Raw genomic sequence first — 23,349 nt, 5'->3', positions numbered from 1 at the left:
GCAAGTCAGCTTTATGGAGTACTGCGCAGTTAATTCAGTGTTTTTCATCAAAGTATCGCGATAGCGACTGCAAAGCCTACCGAATTAATTACTCTCGCGATAGTTTAATATCATAGCCTGATCAGACTGCGCATCGCCGCATAAAGTCGAACACGTCTTATAGCTGCAGCCTCTCGTTGTAGTAACCCATAATTCTGTGCGGCAGACAAAAACATGGCTGACCCCTCAGTAAGTCTTCGGTTTATTTTCATTTTTATGGTCTTAATTGTCATTCTAATCACATTTGCTTTATAGTTGTTGATCAGTGTTGTTTATAAGTGTTATGTCTCCATAGGTTGATGTCGTTGAAGGCTGTCGTCTTCCTGTGCTGCGAAAAAATCAAGACAATGAAGACGAATGGCGTACGTATTAGCCCGCTAGCTCCTTCTAAGATGTAAACAAATACTAGGATCTACATTAAATTACATGTCAGCGCACGAGCCTCACGTGTAAATACAATGTAATAACTTTAATAACCGTAATGTAATGAACGTGCCGCTTTTTGGTCAACTTTGAGGCTATCAGAAAGGCAGTGTGCGTTGTGTTGTTTGCTGGTAACTTACATCGTAGTAATTTGTCGATATCGATTTCTAAACATGGAAGGTCACCTTTAAGCCTTTGACTGTATGTAATTTGTTTTTATTTTTACATAGCTTTGGCTGAAATTCTCAGTGTGAAAGACAATCCTGGAAGAAAGCTCTACTATGTCCACTATATTGACTGTAAGTAGTAACAAATAAACACTAAATACATTTTCCTTGTAGAGGTTATTATTAATGCAATGATGTTGTTATATGAAATAACAGCTTTTACTAATATTTATTGTTTGTTGAAAGTCAATAAGCGACTGGACGAATGGGTTACTCCAGATCGGCTGGACTTAAAGAAGCTCCAGTTTCCCAAAAAAGAGGCAAAGACTCCCACAAAGAATGGCCTGTCTGGGTCTCGCCCCAGCTCCCCAGAGAGAGATGTGGTAAGAGATTATAATCTATACTTGGTGACTGTAGATAGAAACCACCAAATACAGTAGTTTTTTGTGTTTTGTAACTTAGATCTTGCCATCTGTGTTTCCATATGAAATCGTCTTGCTATGTGGAGAGAATAAAAATGTTAAATTCATAACTGAGCACACACACACACGTAGTTTAAATTATTCCCATTATATTTGCTAATATGATGCTACTAAAGACTATTATGATATTAAGTATGTGAACTAGAACACGCACCCCAAAATATAATCACTATTTTGAATATCTATGTCATACACTGATGTTTTCAGATTTTTTTTTCATGCTTTTAAATCTTTTACCATCTTCTCTTCCTTTCTGTTCAAATTCAGAGGAAGAGTCTAGATCTCAACAACGTTCAGTGTGCTTCAGCTCCATCAAGAGGCAAAACCCTCCCCACACCGGTACAGACAAAACCTGACCATTGTACACTAATGAAATTATTGATTAATCTATCAAACAAGAGCTTTATGATTGGCCTAATTTAATACTCATATAAGTAAGCTCCTATTGCACGATCCAATCAGTGTGAGGGATGCCATTTTTGCCTCATCTCTGTTTAAATGGCAAATACTTGAACATTGAGTAAAAATATGTAAATATGCATTACCTGATAATATTAGATACAAAAGATATTACATACAAAGGATAACATGATCTTTTGTTAATCCAGCAAATTTGTTTGTTTCTAATGTGTATGTAAAAGCCTCCACTCTCCATAGCCAGATGCCATTGGTTGAAACATATGTCTTCATTATTATTTTACCTTATTCGTTGTACAATACCATTATCACTTTATTTTAATTCATAAGGTAAGTGTAAGATGTTAACTCGTTATTTTTTTTTTAGGTATGATAGCCTAATCTACTTTTTAAGGATTTAGCGTTTAAACGAAGAAATAGCAGACTTGTTTCTGTTTAAATTTACAGAAAAGGAAAGCAGAATCTGTCTCTTTGGCAACACAAGTTACTGCAGCGACTCCGGTGCCCTCGCTTCCTAGTTCTGCAGAGGCAAGTCAGGCCTCTGTCTTTCCAGCAATAAGAGATACTCCATTCATTAAATCCAGAGATGAGCATGAACAACTCACCACAGTAAGAAATCATTTGTGTTTGAAATTATTAAGGCCCAATTCTATTTTATACCCCTATGTCTACCCCTTCCCCTTGAAACAGAGTGAAAAGGGGAAGGGTTAAAAATATTTCCCTAAGAAATGGGACACCTCTATTACACCGTCATATGACATCCTACGTCAAAGTAGATGCAACGTTATTGCCGCCTTCACCTGCAGTCATATAAGTTTAGTTACAGCCTAAAAAGTGGGCTTGGAAGCTTAAAAGCAGCACACCACACACCCCTCTGTTTGCGATTCAGATGCTTTTCTACTCCATCTATTCACGTTCCGGTTTTCCACGGTCTGTTCGCCATCGCTGTAGTGGACTAGCAATCTGAAGCACCGGGATTTTTTTTTGTGAATATTTTTTTAATGACCGAAAATATGAACACAAGATTTGAATGTATCATAAAACAAATGATTATTTATCATTAAAAAGTTTATTAATGTGAAAAAAAGACTTGAATTATATGCATGAGCAGCCATGTTGGAATTTTTTTACCCCTTCGTTTGAAGTCGGGTAATAAAAAGTCTTCGTTTGAAGTGCTATTTGACCCTTCCCCTACCCCTCCAACTAAAAGAGAATTGGGACATCCTTACAGGGTTCCCACAGTTCCTTGAAAGTTGGTGAATCTGGGGTAAAAAATTCAAGGCCCTGGGAAGTTTTTGGAAAATACATACATATTACAGGTCATTAAAAAAAGTGCTTGAATCAATTTTATGCAAGGAAAAAAATACATATTATTGTTCTGTATGCGAATGTTTCATACCAAAATGCTTTGTTGCATAGTTGTGTTTGAAAAATGAAAACGTGTTGGGTTACGTATGTAACTGTTGTTCGCTGCGTCTCCCTTGCCATAGTTCCTGCGTCCCTGTAACGCCGTCTTTGGCAATATTTCAGGTAGCGATATACTTCCTGGCTCCCGCGTCACCCTGTCTTTTTTGTTAAACCTCACCATTGGTTGAATTTGATATACACGTTCAAACGCGCTTACCCTTGGAGGCGTCACCGCAGTGACGCAACGCTAGTTCCCTCGAAAGGGAAATGTAACAATGTATCTTAAAAGGTAACACAATGTAACCTTAATCTCACTTGAAATGTGTCCCCACATTTAGTCCTTGAATTTAAGAATATTGGACCTGGAAAGTCCTTGAAAGTCCTTAAATTTGAAGTTATTTAAGGTGTGGGAACCCTGTCCTTAGCACTTCACATAAATGCGCTAAACGGAGGGGTAGGGGTAAGGGGTAGAAAAGGAATTGGGCCTTAATCACTTTTTCAGCTATATCTCAGATTATTAATGCCTTTGTGTGAAATAATTTTTTTTCTCCCTCTCCTTTTTCCTCATGGAAGAATGGCACACCACGACGTCTTATTCCTTCTCAACCGGGGAGAAAAAGAAAAAATTGCGGGACAGATGAGGTAGAACCTGTGGCTACATTAAAAAAAATTCTTGGCACTACGCATTGCATTTCCTCCTGTTAAATCTGTTTTGTACAAAATCTAATTAAAAATTTGGGAAAATTGTGTGGCACTTCACTTTTGCATCTTAAGAAAACACTTGACAAAATGCAATGTAATCTAAATTTAGTGTTACACAAGCCATTTAGTTCAATAAACTAAATAACAAACATCAATAAAATGGCAAGTCAAGAGTTTCAATGTCCCCTAGTTCTTAAATCCCAAAATTTCATTTCAATGACACTCTGCTCTACTATCCACTCTCAAGTAAAATGTCCCAAAGCTATGCAACCCCTTGTGTTTTTTTGCTAGATGGTAAAGGTGTTCCAGAATAACAACTCCCGCTGCTCCACCATCTATTTGCTGCCAGGAGAGGTCCGGCTCATTTATTTCCAATTCCCTTTGTTGTTTGTGTGACACAAATAGAGGCTTAGGGCTGTTAAAAAATCTCAGGTTTTAGATGTAAGAGAGATCAAATCAGTGCAATAGATATGCAAAATTGCACTTTGTTAATAGAAATCTGTATTTGTTTTTATTGATCAACTATCAAGGTAAGCCTTGCATAACTAGGACTTAAAGCCAAATTCCACTATATTAAAAAGTACAAAGATTTTAATCTTGGATGGTGGTTTTTGATAGATAACCTGTCTGTACTCTCTGGCTTCAGGATTCACAGGACAGTTCTGATGGCATCCCCACTGCGCCACGCATGACTGGTAGCTTGGTGTCAGACCGCAGTCATGATGACATCGTCACACGAATGAAGAACATAGACTGTATTGAGCTGGGCCGACACAGGCTGAAGCCATGGTACTTTTCACCGTACCCACAGGAGCTCACCACCCTGCCTATTCTGTATCTCTGTGAATTTTGTCTCAAATACGTCAAGAGCCTAAAGTGTCTCCAAAGGCATCTGGTAAGAGTAATGTCAGCACTGTATTATTGTGGCTATTGTAGATTTTATGTTGTTTAACTATGTGTGTGTGTGTATAAGTGGCACTATATTTAATTACTCATGTTACACCCTTACAGACTAAATGCAACCTTAGGCATCCCCCAGGAAATGAGATCTACCGCAAAGGAACCATCTCATTTTTTGAGATAGATGGCAGGAAAAACAAGGTATGTAATTGTAGCCAATTTACAACACTTTGCAAAATTAGTGTGAAAATAACATTAATAACGTAGTATGACACTTGTTGAAGTGGCCAAACATTGAAAACCCTTTAACCCCTTAAAGAAAGCTTGAAGAGATGGGCATTTTAAACTGATATCTTGAATCAGTTCAAAATAGTTAGTTGGGAAGATCTACGCCGTCTTGACTTGTCTGTTAAATCTGTGGTTCTCTACACAGGCATATTCCCAAAATTTGTGTTTACTGGCCAAATGCTTCCTGGACCATAAGACTTTGTACTACGACACCGATCCTTTTCTCTTCTATGTTATGACAGAGTATGACCCAAAAGGTTTCCACATAGTTGGTTACTTCTCAAAGGTATATTCCAGCTCTACTTTCTTTTTTTAATTCCTGTAGTTTTTATTAACCTCTTCTTGCATGCCTAGTGTAGAGGGTATGCATTGACGTCACTTTTCCACGTGACCACGCCCTGTTGAGTAGCAAACGTTCAACAAAATGGCTGGTTTTCATAGCGGCTGCTGCGAAAATGGCAGTAAAACTGACTATTATGAGCTTAAATTGAATTTAGTTGGACTTGATAGCAGAGGTGGACAATGCTTAGTTACATTAGTTACATTTTTCAAGCATCTGTGCTTTATGAGGGTGTTTGTCTTGGGAAAAATGTTACTTCACTACATTCTAAAGCATATAATCGCACTGTGTATTCTTTAATATTGCATATTAAAATATATTTAATACCTAATTACATTACAATTGTGTACTTTTACTCGAGTAGAAGTACGTTAATGTAATTAAATATTAAATGTAAAACAAAAACTTGTATTTATGAAATGTAATAGAGTAAAAAAATTATGATAATATGCTTTGTAATGTATGTTTTCCAAAGAAAAACACTGATAAAATACAAATACTTAAAAATACTTTTGAGTAGAAAGTAAAATGCTTATGTAGTGTCCAACTCTGCTTGATAGTGACCCTACCAACTTATCAACCCACCTGTGGTCAGTGGACGTTGGCATAAACGATCTATTAACTCTTTCACCGCCAGCGTTTTTAAAAAAAAAAGGTGCCAGCCAGCGACAGCGTTTTTCATGATTTTCACAAAAGTTTAATGCCTTCCAGAAAATGTTCTTCTTTAAATATATAAACATACAATATATCAAATGAAAGAACAGACCCTCTGCTTTAAACAAAAAAAAAAACGTTTCATCCTACCTTCAGTAGTTCTCTTGTAATCAGCTTTTGAATATGGGTAGGTTTCTGCAAAAACACCACATTTTGAGCAAAAAGCAGTGATAATTCCATTTTTGTGACGGACTTTTCATAGAGATCCCATTCAGAGCGATCTTTAAAACAAACAAAGACATGCAGCCGCTTGCCATAGGGCAATACTTCCGGTTTAAAAAGTTGCAGAAGTTGGTGGATAATAGCGGTATTGCGGAAAGACAGAAATACTCGTCATTGGCGGGGAAGCGTTTTCTCTTGATTGACGAGATATCTCGTCAATGGCGGTGAAAGAGTTAACTTCTCCTTTCTGTGTGTTTTGGCAGTCTGTAAAACGATAGCTCCGAATTCTTGTTAATCTGTTAGTACAGTCTATTGCACAACAGCTTTTTTCCATTTAGACGCGTTTTCCCCGTGTTTTCTCTTTCACACTGTACACAAATGCTGCCGCTCTGTCTTTTGCCACTCAGTGGGTGTAACCGCAGTCACTTTAGCCAAAGGTGACGTCACATGCACACCCTCTATACGTGCATAGTATTTTTAATCATGGAGTTAGAGTTTTTTTAAGCAAATTTTTTCAGGTTTAAAGGGATAGTTTAACCAAAAATGTTAATTATGTCATTTACTTACTCTCATGTTCTTACAAACCAGTGTGCATTTCTTTGATCTGATTATTTTGAGGAATGGTTGTGGCCAAGCCGGTCGGAGGCCCCATTGACTTCCATAGTAGGAAAAAAGAATACTGTGGAGGTCAATGGGGCTTTTGATCGGTTTTGTTGCAAACATTCCTCAAAATATCTTTCTTGGTGTTCATCAGAAATTTATACGGGTATATACCTATAATGAGAGGTAAAAAAAATTAAGACAGATTTTCATTTTTGAGATTACTATCCCTTTTGAACTTAAAAATTTCTGTGACACTTCTTTAATCCATAATGTAGTAACTTTCCTAAATATCATTTTCTTCTTTGTCAAAGGAGAAGGAATCTACAGAAGACTACAATGTGGCCTGTATTTTGACGTTACCACCTTACCAAAGAAGGGGCTACGGCAAGCTTCTAATTGAATTCAGTATGTAGAGTGACTAATAGATCCTACTGCTTAAAATAATAAAAAGGTCATGAGCCTACATTTCCAGAATATAAAATGTTTGGGGGTTTGTTCACCTCTGTGTCCCAGGTTACGAGCTCTCAAAGGTGGAAGGTAGGACAGGTACTCCAGAAAAACCGCTGTCTGATTTGGGTTTGCTCTCCTACCGCTCATACTGGTCCCAGACCATTCTAGAGATCTTGATGGACCTCAAATCAGAGAATGGAGAACGACCACAAATTACCATCAAGTGTGTGCCATTCTCCATATTGTTTTGTAATAACAAATGTATTTCTTTTAAGATTGGCTTATTAGTGCTTTCTATATGTTGATTTGTAATATTGCTTTTTTTAGTGAAATTAGTGAAATCACAAGCGTCAAGAAAGAGGATGTGATATCAACTCTTCAATACCTCAACCTCATCAATTATTACAAGGTAATGGATTATTACAAATCCATTCTGATTATCCAATCCATGCCAAGATTATTCATCTTGATTAATTAAGTCCTTTTTCCTTGCAGGGTCAGTATATCCTTACCCTATCCGAGGAAATAGTGGATGGCCACGAGCGGGCCATGCAGAAACGCCACCTCCGCATTGACCCCAAATGTTTGCATTTCACACCTAAAGACTGGAGCAAGAGGGGCAAGTGGTAAAAGACTGATTTTAAGGACCGCCCATCTCCCACATCAAGTCTTGTTACCGAAACAATTCCATTCAAAACTGTACATAATCTTCTGTATTTATGTACTTGTTTGTTTTTTTATATATAGCATACTTGTTTTAAATGTAACAATGTATATGTGGCGTGTAAATAAACAGTTTACACTGTTTGTGAAACCGGTGCTAGTTTGTAAGCTTCAAAGTTAAATTAATTACTTTGGATTAAAAGCATGCTACATGACAAGTAACTAACAATGTAAGTTTTAGTGATTATGGTATGGACTTTTTTGTTACCTATAGCAGCGGTTCCCAACCTTTTACATTTGGGGCCCCCTCGTACATATATAAAAATCTGAGCCCCCAACATTCTAGCACAGTGTTCTCCAACATGGTACCAGCGGGCACAAGGTTGCCCGCCAAAGCACATCCCATCAATAGCCTCAATTTTAATATTTATTTATTTTTATTTTATTTCTTTTTAACACCAATGATAAAATGTTAAATATTTTAATAAATAAAATAAAATCAACAAGTTAAATAATAAAAATTTGAGTGGCCTAAAAAGTAGCAAGGTTGGAGACCTCTGGGCATATACACTCACCTAAAGGATTATTAGGAAGGCCATACTAGTACTGTGTTTGACCCCCTTTTGCCTTCAGAACTGCCTTAATTCTATGTGGCATTGATTCAACAAGGTGCTGAAAGTATTCTTTAGAAATGTTGGCCCATATTGATTGGATAGCATCTTGCAGTTGATGGAGATTTGTGTGTTGCACATCCTGTGGCCGGTTGCATAAAACTTTAAGTCTTAAAAGTTAGTCATGAATTTTTTTCTTCAAGACTGATCATAACTGTTTCAAGTATGTTACATAGAAATGTAGATTGGTCTAATTTAAATCCAAATAATAAGACTGATTAGCCCTAACTAATTGCTAGTTATTCAGAATCATTCTTAAGACGCAGTCTTAATGTCACGGCTATGTTTATGCAACCGGCCACAGGGCACGGAGCTCCCGTTTCTCCACATCCCAAAGATGCTCTATTGGGTCGGGATCTGGTGACTGTGGGGGCCATTTTAGTACAGTGAACTCATTGTCATGTTAAAGAAACCTATTTTAAATGATTTGAGCTTTGTGACATCAGAGGATGGGTACATGGTGGTCATAAAGGGATGGACATGGTCAGAAACAATGTTCAGGTAGGCCGTGGCATTTAAACGATGCCCAATTGGCACTAAGGGGCCTAAAGTGTGCCAAGAAAACATCCTTCACACCATTACACTACCACCACCAGTCTGCACAGTGGTAACAAGGCATGATGGATCCATATTCTCATTCTGTTTATGCCAAATTCTGACTCCGAAATCGAAGACTCATCAGATCAGGCAACATTTTTCCAGTCTTCAACTGTCCAATTTTGGTGAGCTCATGCAAATTGTAGCCTCTTTTTCCTGTTTGTAGTGGAAATGAGGGGTACCCAGTTGGGTCTTCTGCTGTTGTAGCCCATCCACCCCAAGGTTGTGTGTGTTGTGGCTTCACAAATGCTTTGCTGCATACCTCGGTTGTAACGAGTGGTTATTTCAGTCAAAGTTGCTCTTCTATCAGCTTGAATCAGTCGGCCCATTCTCCTCTGACCTCTAGCATCAACAAGGCATTTTCACGAACAGGACTGACACATACTGAATGTTTTTCTCTTTTCACACCATTCTTTATAAACCCTAGAAATGGTTGTGCGTGAATATCCCAGTAACTGAGCAGATTGTGAAATACTCAGACCGGCCCGTCTGGCACCAACAACCATGCCACGCTCAAAATTGCTTAAATCACCTTTCTTTCCCATTCTGGCATTCAGTTTGGAATTCAGGAGATTGTCTTGACCAGGACCACACCCCTAAATGCATTGAAGCAACTGCCATGTGATTGGTTGATTAGATAATTGCATTAATGAGAAATTGAACAGGTGTTCCTAGTAATCCTTTAGGTGAGTGTATGTATGCATCATTTAATCTCAAAGCATAGCATTCAGGTTGGGAACGACATGCATAACATTTATAAACAAATTAGTTTAATATAAGCAATGTTTGAAAACTTAGACCTGCCATGGACACAATTTCATACACAAATAGATTTGTTACGCCGTACCCATTATTCCTAAAATTATGGTTTGGTCATTTCATACTGTAAAACAATCTGTGGCATCTTTACACTTGAACATAACACACAATCCATTGGCAAGATACTGCAGGTGTTTTATTGCGGTTAACTCCTGTAGCATACAAAACTATATTAGTATCAACAACACGCTTTATTTGTCAGTTTTGTTAATCTGTAAGTAAAAGGTAGATTATGGTGTATATGAAATGAATGTGTCTGTATCTCTCTTTATACAATAAGGATAGTGTCAATATAAATGAGCCCAATAATTGATTGGAATTTCAAGTAAAGTCATCTGCATGTAAAACCCTCAAGCTAAAAGGACTTGCCCCAACTTCCTTCAGGTTTACAACGCTCAGCATACAATATAAGCTCTAATGTGTTTCTAAAATCTAATAATGCCTCCCCAGTCTTAATAAATGTATTAATATAATACCAGTATCAAGCAGTTTTAGTGATTAAAAGCTTTCTCCATCCAGCCAGCTGGTAGCAGCAAAGTGAATGTTAGTGTGTGGATTTACATCAGTCGTTGGTCACCGCAAGTATAATGAGAAACCGTGTGACACGCTTACACAGTGCATGGAGATCTACATTCTTGTAGTTCTGGAGTGCTCATACAAAGGTTTGCACAGGCGTGATGGAGCGAGTTGGAGACCCGGGCCTTTCGGAGGATGAAGAAGCCGTGCGATTGGTTGCCTCGCGCTGTAGCTCTTCCATCCTCTTCTGAAGTTCCGCTCGTTTGACTAGCAGCTCCTTGCAGCGTTGATGGACTGGCTCCTAAATACAAAAACAACCACAGTCCAGTACAGTATCAAACATGTTGAGGATTACTTTTGCTAAAGTGAATTTAAACTGCTTGCATATGGGTACCTGTGGCCGCATACGAGGGTTCCAGCGGATGTAGTAAGAGACCCAGAGCTGGAGATGTCGGATACCGACAGTGGGGAAAAGGACATGGGAGGGGTAGTGCACGTACAGTGGATTCACAAACTCCTCCAGCTGACTGTTCACTAATGACCAAAGTGACACAGTGCGCTTTGGCACTTCCTGAACACAAACATATGTGTTATTAACCAATACAAAATTACATAAAGGGATAGTTAATATTAAAATGAAAATTTTGTCATTTTCTCATCCTCATGTTGTTCTAAACCTGTATGAGTTTCTTTTTTCGGATGAACACAAAAGAAGATATTTTGGTAGGAAAACAAATGTTATGGAAGTATTGTGATAAATATTGAAGACGATATTTTCGTAAATGATTGTAACGAAGCACACAGCTGATTGTAACCACTTCCATAGTAGGAAAAACAAATACAGTGGAATTCAAAGAGTACCGTCAACTGTGCATTTATCAAAATATCTTCATCACCATTTATCAAAATACTTCCATAGTAGAAAAGGAAATCAAGAGTTTGGTTCCAAAACGCAATAAATCCATTTTGACAAATTTTGGTAAAAGCGTGTTTTCTATACCAAGAAAGTGTGACCAGATTGTAACCACTATTTTCTGTTACAAACTTTCACATAGCATCTTTAGGCTATAATAACATAAAAAATTCAAATCCATAATTTGATTTTCAAAGATTTATTATAAAATGCAATAAATCTATGCCAAGTTTTTTCCCCAAAACTCTATAAATCCATTACATCAATATATAAATGTGCATTCATCCTTGCCACCGTCTATTCACCTAGTTGACCAGTGGTACACACCGATTAAAAAAATAAACATTAATGGCATTAATCAAAACACCTACCTTATCATATTAAGAACACTGCCAATGCAGTTGTCATCGTTGGGATGTCAGCGATCAGCTGTAAAATGTTTTGGTCCTGCTCGATTTACTGCTTCAGGTAAAATAATGAAAAGTTTTTCATAAGATCCCCTGGGGTCAGTGTGTTAGCATGACAGAAGCTTGATGCTGTCGCGTGAGAACAAGCAACAGCCGGCATTTTTCCTTCACCCGTGTGCCTCTCGCGTAAATTATTAGATTTTGATGGCTTATGTTTCTTCCTTGCCACAGAAAACCACCACAGGTTTATCAATGCCATCAAAGTATTATTTAGTTTTGTTTGTTTGTTGATCACGAAGTACAAAGTAGATGAGCAAAACTAGGATTTGGTGTTTATTCAACGCCCAGCCATTGCTGTTTACACTGCGTGGAATTGTGCGCTGTGATTTGTTGAGCGGATTTATTGCATTCTGCAGAGAAGGAGCGACTTGCGTTCATCGCGGTTTGGAAAAAAAGGGAGAAAAGATGACAGAATAACACAGCGGATTTTGCGTAAAATTAAGAATGAACTTTTTAATACTGACCAGATACAATACTGATTTTGGCGGTAACTAATTTAAAATTAAAATCGCGTTTTGAAACCAAACTCTTCAAATATTATGGAAGTCAGTGGTTACAATCAGTTGTGTGCTTGCCATCATTTATCAAAATATCTCTTTTGTGTTTATCAGAAAAAAAGAAATTCAAACAGGTTTAAAACAACATGAGAATGATAAAATGATGACAGAATTTTCATTTTGGGGCATTAAATGCACCAAAAGTTTGATGGTTTTGTAAGGGATGGGATAAAAAATGACATTTGTGTAGAACATTTTTTTCCCCAAAATTTGTATTATTGTGAAAACTAGATTAATATATAGACGCTTTCAGCAGTAACAACATAAACAAACAGCATGCGTGGAACAAACATTACTTCCAGTAATCTCCGCAAAGAATCAATAACTTCAGAGTCCTTTTAGACCTTGTTCACACCGTCAGTCCAAATCCGATTTTGGTGCATATCCGATTGGAATCCAATCACATTCAGAATGTGTGAACGGCTAAAAACCGCATGAAATAATTTTTTTATCCATTTCAAAATTCATCCAGAGGTGGTTTGAAATCCATTTCAGTCTGACCGCTCTGATCGCATTTGTGTAGCTTCTTGGTTACGTCATGCGCCAACATGACCTTAGGAACAGTCCATTTCTGACAAAATGATAGGGGTGTTTGTCCATGTATTGGGGAATATAGTTTTTACAACGTCAGACTTCAAGGCAGACTGTCATGCCAGCTTGACGTCATTGCCATAGAAACAGTGCAGATAATCCAGAACACGGCCGAATGCTACATGACGCACAGATCGGATCTGAACAGTTGCGATACACAATATGGACAGTAAGTCTGTAAAATCGGATATGCACCAAAATCGGATATGGACTGACAGTGTGAACCAGGTATTAAAGTACCGTATTTTTCGGACTATAAGCCGCGTTTTTTTCATAACTTGGCTGGTGCTGCGTCTTATAGTCAGGTGCACCTTATAAGTTAGTATGAATAAAGTTTGACATTTATGAGGCAAGAGATATCATTACAGTCTACAGCCGCAAGAGTCTGCAATAAGCTGCTTCTGTATTTATGTCATTCAATGGATTCAGTGATGTGGAATGACGAATCTGCGAACTTCAAGCTATTGGCTTGTTCGGTTAATTTAGATTATTCAACCTTTCAGGTAAGTTCTGTATGCTATGGTTTATCATTTAAATAACTGATAATATTACTTTAACATGCAGACATCTATTCAGCCTGCTGTTCTGTCTGCTATTGTTTAGTTGAATAACTTGCCTTTCCAGTTTAAATGTCTGTTCTTTGGCTTGGATTTTGGGAAATTATTTTCTAAATAAACGCGACGTATAGTTGACTTAGTTATGTTATTTCGTCTTAATGACGCATTTTTGAATGATGCGGCTTATACTCCGGTGTGGCTAATAAAAATAAAATAAAATACGGTAGTTAATATCTGATAACAAGCAAAATAAACAACAATTAGATTACCTTAGTTCATAGCTAAAGTGCATCAAAAACTAAACTGAGCTAATGTAACCGTGTTAAATTTATACTGTATAAGTTAATGTATACAATGTTAACTACAGATTGGCTGCCAAACCTACATAGCAGTGATCCATTATTGTGTCTCCCCTTGTCTTATTATTTTCGATGAGGTATTTGTTCCCGAGTTCAGTTTAGCCACTTGCCAGACCATTAAACAAACAGAGACCGGAAGTTCCGGCCAGACGCGTAACCGCGACAATACACGTGCATCAGAAACCATCTATAAAAGGTACACACACACGTGCACGCTTTTACCTCTTTGTGCCTCTGCTGCTCGCTGTTACACAGAAACGTCCCAAAAAGGCAGCTGTAGAGGTGATCCAATATTGTAATAAGGAAATACTCATTAAACTCAAAAGCTGCAGGAAACTACATAGACAAGAAAAAAAACTGTTTCAGTAACAAAATGTTAAAGAAATTTCAAATGTAAATGTGTAACTGTATTTTGCAGTCACCTGTCTGGTCATCTGCCAGACGCAGTCAATAAACTGCACAAAGATTGGAGAGCGATCGGCGTCTGTGTGATTCTTATCACCATGACCCAGTCTCTGCACACATAAACAAACACAAGTATATACATCATGACAATTTAACAAATTACATTTCATTTTTCAGCAAACTATTACCTTAATGCTAAGTATTGAGCACATGCGTGTGTGTGTGTGTGTGTGTGTGTGTGTGTGTGTGTGTGTGTGTGTGTGTGTGTGTGTGTGTACTGACCTGTTGGAAACGGTGCCCAAAGCTGATCCACTCTTTCTCCAGCAGTATCTGAAAGCCCCGAATGGTTCTGTAATGTGAGTCCAGCATTATCAGGGCCAGTGAGGTGAGCTGAGCCGTTCTGTCCCAGCCATCGCTGCAGTGAACCACCACTGAGGTTTTCCCAGACTCCACCTTATCAGCTATTCTTAAAGCTCCAGCTAGAATTACCTATCACACAGCCAAACTTTAATGCCACCTTGTTTTTTGACATGAAAAAAGTGTGATGCAGAAGTTTGACTTCTCACTTTGATATGTTCCAGCCAGTGGGTAGACTCGAGGTTGGAAAGCCAATGCGATTCCTCAATGTTGGGATAGACGACCTCTTTCAGTTTCCGCAGTGACTCTCGCATTACATGAATGTTATGGATATCCAAAAACACCAGTTCGGCGTTCTGATAAGCATCTTCACTTTCAAACCCCCCTCCCTTCATCTTGTTGGCTGCAGCATTCACACTGGGTCTGGCATCAAATATAAAAAGTTTGTGTGATTGTGCATTTGCATCCATGATGGCCTGAAGGAACTTCTCATCTTCTTTGCAGCGCCGGCCGTTCTGGCCCACCATCGGCTGACTGGACCGAACCACCGTGGCCTGACTCTCTGGATGGATCCATGACAGAACCTAAACCAGATCAGAAATATTCAGTTTGTGTGCATTTTCTGCCAGTGAATAAAAAAAATCACAAATGCAAAAAAGTAGAACTAGGGTTAAGAGTTATGTCACTGACAGGGATGCGGCCTTTGGCCCTGAAGCTAGCGACACGCCGCAGTTCATCATCCGTGATGGTTACAGGGACAACTAGTGCTGCTGGGTAGGAATCACACAGCTCATAGTGATCATTAATTTTAGAGATTCTCCAGCTTTCATTCGGAAGACCCTGTAGAGACAGACACAAACGTATCACTGCATTGACCCCTTCAGAGTAATACAAAATCCCACAATTCCTGTGTTGACTGTATATTTTCCCTTATATAGAATTTATCCCCAAGAAAACCTGCCTGTGAAAACCCAGGTTAAAGGGATAGTTCACAGAAAAATGAAAATTCTGTCATCATTCAAACCACTGATATACTGGCCTCCCATCATCGTGATGCCCCGTCGATGTGTGACCAGCGATCGCTTCTCTTTAACTTTAATATAAACTATTAAAACATTTAATTTTATATAGTATTAAATATATAGTATAGTAGTATCCTCTAAAACAGTGGTTCCCAAACTTTTTCAGCGTGCGGCCCCCCTTGTGTATGGTGCATTCCTTCACGCCCCCCAAAGAAAATTTGTGACAAAAAACTGTTCCAAAACTCAACATTTTAATAAAAAAAAAAAACATTAAATTATACAAAAAAGTAGTGCTTTTGGTTAGTAGCCTTATTTTTTTTTAGGTTTAATTAAACAGAATTCATGATAAATTAATGTATTTCATAAAATGCCATAAAACTGGGGCCCCCCTGGCACCATCTCACGGCCCCCAGTTTGAAAACCACTGCTCTAAAACAGTGTTTCCCAACCTTTTTTCAGTCACGGCACAGTTTTGATAAGTAAAAAAAACATACAGCACACCACTTCATTTTTTTTGTACGTTATCGGAAAGATAATCTTTCTTTTTTAAATCTGATTAAACTAAAGACTCTTCAGAGATATAAAGGATGTAATACTACTCTATAGGTACTCCAGATTAACATCAAAAATGCAGAAACAGTGTGTGTTACGTGAGCTTTAACAGATCTGCACAAACCTGTATTGCAATGCTTAAATGACCTGTTTCCCTGGAATATTGTACTGTATTCAAAGTAGTATTCACATTTAATGCAAACTGGTAAAAGCTTAGACTTCGTTCACACTGCAGGCTGAAACGACCCAATTCTGATTTTTTTGCCCCTATGCGACCTGTATCTGATCTTTTAATGACAGTCTGAACGACACAGATCCGATCTTTTCAAATGTGACCCAGGCCACTTGGGTATGTGGTCCTGAATCCGATACGTATCCGATCTTTTGAAATGCGTCCTCCGTCTGAACGGCCAGGCCACATGTATCCGACCCATACGTCATAATTCTGTGTTGAAGTAGGCTGAAACAAACAACAACCATGGCGGACATTGCTAACACTGCTCCACAAAACGCCCTGGCCAAAAACCTTGCTCTCCTCCTTTTTTTTTTACTTTTTTTTAAAACGAGAAGATTGTAGGGGTGACCCCGAATAGTCGAAGATTCAATGCATCGATAGGAGAAGCCTGATTCGCCTACAAATCTCACAGTCGTATCGTCGCAGATGTGTTATCATTCAATTTTGGCCGTATGGGTGCACACGTTATCTGATTTCACATATATCAGCTTTCTCCCAATATATTAATATACAGCATATTATTATAATGCTGCAAATAATATGTGAAGTAGCAGCTTTCAATAAATATTTTTAAAATGCGTTAATAAATCCAACAACCCCTGTGACCGGGCTACACGTCCATACGAGGTTTCTACATTAATAAACCATTGCCTCTTTGTTTCTACATTAAAAGACAAAGCTGGCAATTCTGGTTATACTTTCGTTCTTTTAATAATTTCTTTACTTTTTTTATTTTATTTATAAATCACTCTGGGTTATCTGATTTATCTATTTGGCATGTGTTTTGTTTCCGTGCACTTGAGGCATTTTGCACATTTGTTCTGCACTTTGTTACTTCTGACTTTATTTTGTTAAAAAAATTGTATTTATCATAAACGTAAATTCTGATCTAATTTAAGTCTGTACATTTTGGATTGCTTTTCGTTGTATCGATGTTGCGCTATTGCGTGCTGGCAATGCTTGCGCATGCAATTTAGCCGAACGGGCTAATTGCTCTGCGTCTCATATTTAGAAGTTCATCAAACTAAACATACAAACACGGATGTTTTTCGACGGGTATAAGTTTTTAAAATGTTAAATGTATTTAAACAGAGGTAAGCAGTTTCTTTAAATTTCGGTGCTGAAGCGGAAAATATCTGCTACGCGTAGTGTCTATAAAATCATGAATTTCAGTGTTTTTCTTGTTATAAATTAACGTTTAATGATTTGTATGTAAAGCTTCGTTTTTATTATTTACAGTAACGATCACAAAGTATTTGTCGTTTCTCATTTGTCGTTTTTTTTTTGTCATGACTGCTTTGACGCACTAAATCTCCAAATTAAATAAAAACACTAAATTGTAGCCGGAGTTTCCAAGGCAGGATCCCCTTTGTTATTGGGGAGATTTTTTTGCACAATTTATATATTACTTATGAATATTATTTTTGACACACGTAGGTTATTACGTGTGTTTTGGATTTTAATTTCATTACTGTCTGTGCATCTCCGTGGCCTCATCCGAGCGCACTTTCTCCGCCTTGCGTCTTTTGAAGATACGGGCATCAGCACCATGACCCAGAATAGACTAACACACCTTTGGCTAATGCATGCCCACACAGAAATTCTGAACTCCCTGGGCGTTCGTCCCCTAGCTCATGAGAGACTTTGGACTTTATTATACAACCGGCGCAATGCGCGATGCTAGTGTCTTTTGCTAGAGTAAAGAGCGCGTTGATAATATGCGCGTACAGTATTAACGGGATGACAACGCGGGTTTGCTTTTCACATACATGGATGCGAAGCAGCATAAAAACGCTTTTTAATATGAAAAATTAAAGGATTAAAATGTAAAAGACATAAATGGGGACTGATTATGAGACGTTAGAAGGCGCAAAGAGCTGCTTCATCTGTAGCTAGGTAAATAAATGCTTTGCTTTAAACAAATGCATCTATTTTTAAATGTTTTTAAATGCTACCCCACGAATTTATTGTATATAATCTGTGGATTTGGTGAGATGAGAACTCATCTCTTGTTTGTAACAAATAGTATTTTTAGAGTACAAACCTTATATAAAGCCTAATATATTCTAAAAATGTAATTATACACTATGTATATCTTCATAAAAGTATACAATATCAGAACTAAACCCATTATTATTTTTTCCAATTTATGAATTATTTATAAGTTTAAAAAAGACAGTAATAGTATTTAGTAAAAAAAGATCTTACGATCTTACGAAAGTACAATATGTTCGTCTGCATGGACATTGAAAATTGTAAAGTTTAATTAGTATTATATGTTGTTATTATATTATTTGTTGTATGTAAATATGTTGTATGTATGTTCATCTGAAGTTGTAACGAAAGTAATTTCCCCTGGGATTATTAAAAGTATTTCTGTTTCTGATTAATAGCGCATATATTTATCTGATAACTGATAATGTCTGTGTGTTTCAGACCCTGGCTGTGTGCACTGAAGTGTATATGACAATAAAGTAGTGAAACTCAATGTATTTATTTTTTAAATGTATTTTAAATAGGCCTATAGGCTCATAGGTTTTTTGTTAAAAAAAATAATTCACAGCACCCCCTGTTCAAAATGACCTCCAGCGGCCCTGGACTACACTGTTGTTGACATCCATGTTTAACGTTAGTTAACAAGTGACATCATTGACCATTGAGTACTCTTCTGCGCATGCGGGTCACTTCTGGGTCATTTCACGTTCACACAGGAGATCACAAAAGGTCGCATTTAATTGGAAAATCACATTTTTTCAAAAAATCGGAATTGAGCATTAAGCCCTGCAGTATGAACGTAGCCTTAGAAAGCTTTTTCAAACACTGTGGGAGTGTTATTTTTCCATGGCACACCAAACAAGTGGTCACGGCACAGTGGTTGTGAAAAACTGCTCTAAGATCAGCGAAGTCTGGTTCTCTCTCAGGAGTCCCCCCCCCCAAGGACTTTTTCCCCATAAGGGTTTTTTCTCCTAGGAGTTTTTTCAACCCTGGAGGTCAGCTGACATTAGCTTAACTTAGAACTATGTTACATTGCATTACGTTACACATACGGTACATTATTACTCCGCTCACTAGTACGGTTTAATCTTTAATAAATTTTCTCCTGTTTTTTAATTAATGTAAAGTTGCTTTGAAACAATTAAATAATTATGAAAAGCGCTATATAAATTACATTTAATTAAATGAATGAATGAATTTACTCACCCTCAACTTGTTCCAAACTTGTATACATTTATTTGTTCTGCTGAATACAAAGGAAGATATTTTTAATAATGTTTGTAACCAAATAGATCTGTGGCACCATTGGCTTCAATATTAGCAAAAAATAACACTATGTATATAAGTGAATGGTGCCCCAGGTCTATTTGGTGATTGGTTATTAACATTTTTCAAAAATCTTTATTTGGGTTCAGCAGAACAAAGAAATGTATACAGGTTTGGAACAACAAATTAATTTTAATATGAAACAAATTTTCATATTTCGGTGAACTATCCCTTTAATTCCTTTTTTTTGTGATTTACTATTTTACCTACATAATGTAAATAACTTTCTGTGAAAATCTAACCTTGTTATCTTTGAGTGAAATCAAATTTTGGTGCTCTACCTCAGCCTGGATTTCACAGACAATGTCACTAATAAACACACACTGTACCTGTCTCTTGTATTCAGCCAGTGGATCATACACCCTCCATCCATTCTCAGGAAACACCTGCTTGTACTCGAATGCAAAGAGAGACTAGACAAATAGAAAATGAAGAAGATAAAGAAAGGGGGTCAAGTGTTACTTTTTTATAAGCTTACATACTAATCATTCCCTTTAAACCGTTGCCTCTCACCATGTTGTTTGAAGCTGGAAAAGCAAACTTTATTAAAACTTCAAACACCGATTTCTTAAGTGTGTCTTCTGGCTCCTTGTGCACAAAACGCAGGGTCCTCATATCCTACAACACACAGACACATTCATTAAGTAAATGGGCAGAAAATGAAGCATGTGGTGAATGCATACCGGCACAAATACCTTGCAGACTAGTCCAAACGAGACATCTCCTCTGCTGGTCGCTGCTCCGATCTTCTCTACTTTGCTTAAAACCCCCAATGGTAGATCCAGTATGAATGCTGGCTCCTAAACACAAATACAAAAGCATTTATTTTAAAAACTCTCACCAGCTGTCAGCACCTTATAAAGACAGTATGTGCGCATGAGTCTTACCCTGTCGGTAGATTTAAAAAACAGTCTGTAGTTGGTGACGGTTAATGATCCCCTAACCGGTCCAATAAATGGACAAATGTAAGTCACATCTTTAGCTGCGGACACACAATGAACACAAGTATTAAAACCATCAGAATGCACACCCTCCACAAAATGAATGTTTATTAAATATTTTACATTAGTTAATTGCTTTCTGTAGCCAATAGGAATGTAGTACAATCTATAACACTTAAACGATGCAGATTATTCTTGAGACATACCAGCATCCTGAATCTTCTCCTGTGGTAGAAGTGGAAGTTCGTCTTTCCTGGGGTCCTTTTGAACCTGAATACATAAGACACATGAACATGAGATCTATCCATCCATCAACTGTAATAAAAAGTGTACTATACTTTAATATTTACTATGGTAAGGTTCAAAAACACTATTTTATTGTGTATTAGTTATAGTAAATACTTGTATTTACACTGTTACAGTATTATTCATGTGGGTAGGAAGCGGAAGTTGAGCATGCTGCATTAATACTTTTACGTAATGAATCATGTTAATACCTTTTGAAGTGCCTTTCCTTTAGACTACAATAAAGAAACAGAAAAAATGGTTTAGTGTATTGAGGCGAGTAAGGACATGCAGAGGTTTTAGTAAGGGGGTGCAAAATGTTTGGTTCTGACTGACCCGCAGCTCAGCGTCTGAAAGTCTGGGGCCACTCGAACGGTCCGAGCGGGTCGTCGTAGAGCTTGAAGAAAATAAGAGGATGAAGACAAATTAAATACCTGTTCACATCAAGAATAAATATAACGTCAACGGAACGGACGAAAACGTCAATTGTAAGCTCGCGCGCTGCTGTTTACAGTCACGATTCACGAATGCAACGAGCCCTTTAATACTGAATGGATTTTGATTGGCTGTCAATGTGTTATCATCCACACGCTGAAAAAAACCGCCCTGAACGTGATCACAACGATATTGTCCCTCTGTTTCGCGATAAATGTGGTGATTTTAAACGATATCAAAAACTTGATATATTTCATTAAACGGGCCTTCTTTACATTATCACAGTTTATCTACCGAGCGCCAAATCTCACTTAAATATCTTTCAGCGTATCGTACATACGAAATAAAAGGAAAACTGCGAACATTTAAGACTAGATTTATTCAGAAATATGTGTAAGAGAGATTGAGAGAAGGGTTATGCTGTATTGTTAACGTTACCTGCATAGCGACTCCACGCTGTCCACACTGCCGCTCTCCTCCATCCCGAACCGGCAGAACCGCGACACTGACAATAATGTTGTGAAGCTCTATAAACTTTTTAAAACTAGTGACTGCACTGTACGGAAACTCACCCACCACAAACACCGGAAGCTGCCATGTCTTCCCACAATTCCTCTAGGTGGGGTTGGTCATCGCGCGGGCGCGCGCGTCCGTTTGGAGCTTGGTGTGGCTTGCGCGCGTGCGTGCGTGTTGCTAAGACAACATAAGGCAAATATCACTGTACTGAATTTAAACCAATGCAATGTATGTTTCTGATAATTCTGGTCCGTCAACTCAAACTCATGGTCAAAATGACACATTTTGTTTGCAAAAGACTCTAACTGCGCCAAAAACATTTAAAATGTGCAACAAAAGCAAAATTTGCCTTCAAACAACACAAATTGCACACAACTATATGAGCTCTTTCAGTCAATCATTGCACAGTGGACAACAAAATACAAAATACTCAGTGTGAATCAGTGCACCATTGCCTGTCCATGTAGCCCATTATTGCCAGTGTCATTTGTTGTCTTTCTATAGGCTGTGTCAAAGTTGCCTTTTTTGCAAATAATGGTATCCAGAATAAGAAATGCTTGATGCTTTTTCATTGATTCCATGACAAACCATGTCTGAAACCTGAAATACTGTAAATATTAGAGAGAATACATGTGAACCAAAACACAGTCAAATCTATTGCAGCATAAGACACTATTGATACTCAGTCTCATCTGTCTTGACGATGGGACCACATGGCCTCATCCACATCACATTCAATATCCTCTCTTGCAATGCACCTACAGGAAAAATCTTCTTGTATGCCTTATCCAACCTGACATTCCTGCACTTATTTCTTGGACAGCAGCAGTCATTGCAAGGGCATTTGCTCATAGGGATGGTGATCATAAACTTTCGACCTCCGGGCACCGAAGAATTCCTCTATGGGATTCAAAAATGGAGAATATGCTGGGAGGAACAGCATCATCATACGAGGGTGTACCCCAAACCACTCATTGACAAGGCGAGAGCGGTGGAAAATCTTAGACCTCCTCCATCCATGGTGGCAAAGAACAACACAGACATGGCACCTTTTTTATAAGGCCTGCAGACTGATTGCTGTTTGAAGATTTGTGTGAAGGAGTGTCAAACAGCTGCTTCAGTGAGTTCATACTGATCTAGGTAGGTTCTAATAGTTAGGAATAGATGGTTACCATAGCTAAAACAATGGAGTTTGGACTGCTTGAATGAGATCCGTGTTAACTGTTTCACAAAAGGGTGGGGGAAATGTGTCAATCCAATGAGAAGGAGTTAACACATTTGCAAGACGTGTCTTCCGCTCTGCTTAGATAGTGATGATGAAAACTTAGTGGATCCAGTTTCTTTAACCAGGTCAAAGAAATCAAGAAAAACTGTAATTCCACCACAATGTCAATGGATCAAATCCCTTTTATTGGCACGTGCATTGGTGAAAGTCTTGAGTGCAGATGCAGAATACAATACAATCAGACCAGACGA

The 23,349-nt window shown here is 37.9% G+C and overlaps 2 protein-coding genes across 4 annotated transcripts; one reads left to right on the top strand and one right to left on the bottom strand.

The window, feature by feature from the left end:
- Window positions 1–137: 137 nt before the first annotated feature.
- On the top strand, window positions 138–7,911 carry kat5a (K(lysine) acetyltransferase 5a). 2 transcript variants are annotated; one of them, XM_055198943.2, is made up of 15 exons: window positions 139–228; window positions 335–401; window positions 693–761; window positions 876–1,012; window positions 1,379–1,450; window positions 1,976–2,137; window positions 3,509–3,577; window positions 3,929–3,991; window positions 4,284–4,532; window positions 4,649–4,738; window positions 4,971–5,111; window positions 6,956–7,049; window positions 7,158–7,317; window positions 7,422–7,503; window positions 7,590–7,911. In XM_055198943.2, the coding sequence occupies exons 1-15, from the start codon at window positions 214–216 to the stop codon at window positions 7,722–7,724; spliced, it is 1,605 nt and encodes a 534-aa protein (XP_055054918.1). In that variant the 5' UTR covers window positions 139–213; the 3' UTR covers window positions 7,725–7,911. The 2 variants fall into 2 exon arrangements, with proteins under 2 accessions (XP_055054919.1, XP_055054918.1); XM_055198944.2 differs by lacking the exon at window positions 3,929–3,991 and having other exon boundaries at window positions 138–228.
- A 2,045-nt stretch (window positions 7,912–9,956) lies between these two features.
- Window positions 9,957–22,013, bottom strand: mtmr2 (myotubularin related protein 2). Of its 2 annotated transcripts, XM_055198941.2 has the most exons (15): window positions 21,796–22,012; window positions 21,259–21,319; window positions 21,135–21,158; window positions 20,844–20,907; window positions 20,584–20,678; window positions 20,392–20,496; window positions 20,210–20,314; window positions 20,026–20,109; window positions 15,257–15,406; window positions 14,776–15,150; window positions 14,492–14,698; window positions 14,227–14,319; window positions 14,027–14,140; window positions 10,755–10,931; window positions 9,957–10,661 (listed from the first exon to the last, which is right to left on the bottom strand). In XM_055198941.2, the coding sequence occupies exons 1-15, from the start codon at window positions 21,837–21,839 to the stop codon at window positions 10,497–10,499; spliced, it is 1,863 nt and encodes a 620-aa protein (XP_055054916.2). In that variant the 5' UTR covers window positions 21,840–22,012; the 3' UTR covers window positions 9,957–10,496. The 2 variants fall into 2 exon arrangements, with proteins under 2 accessions (XP_055054916.2, XP_055054917.2); XM_055198942.2 differs by lacking the exon at window positions 21,135–21,158 and having other exon boundaries at window positions 21,796–22,013.
- Between the last annotated feature and the right edge of the window lie 1,336 nt (window positions 22,014–23,349).

This window comes from Misgurnus anguillicaudatus, chromosome 22 (genome assembly GCF_027580225.2).
Source record: "Misgurnus anguillicaudatus chromosome 22, ASM2758022v2, whole genome shotgun sequence".
Classification (NCBI taxonomy): Eukaryota; Metazoa; Chordata; class Actinopteri; order Cypriniformes; family Cobitidae; genus Misgurnus; species Misgurnus anguillicaudatus.
This window is presented reverse-complemented; position numbering and strand designations above follow the sequence as displayed.

Bases quoted from the DNA above. Each gene is read 5' to 3' on its own strand.
- kat5a (XM_055198943.2), top strand. The intron at 402-692 runs GTACGTATTAGC...ATTTTTACATAG, and splicing joins AGACAATGAAGACGAATGGC to CTTTGGCTGAAATTCTCAGT. The intron at 7,050-7,157 runs GTATGTAGAGTG...TCTGTGTCCCAG, and splicing joins CAAGCTTCTAATTGAATTCA to GTTACGAGCTCTCAAAGGTG.
- mtmr2 (XM_055198941.2), bottom strand. From the start codon at position 21,839: ATGGAGGAGAGCGGCAGTGTGGACAGCGTGGAGTCGCTATGCAG. The intron at 20,497-20,583 runs GTAAGACTCATG...ATTTGTGTTTAG, and splicing joins TTTTTAAATCTACCGACAGG to GAGCCAGCATTCATACTGGA. The intron at 14,320-14,491 runs GTCAGTACACAC...TTATGTGTGCAG, and splicing joins TTGGGCACCGTTTCCAACAG to AGACTGGGTCATGGTGATAA.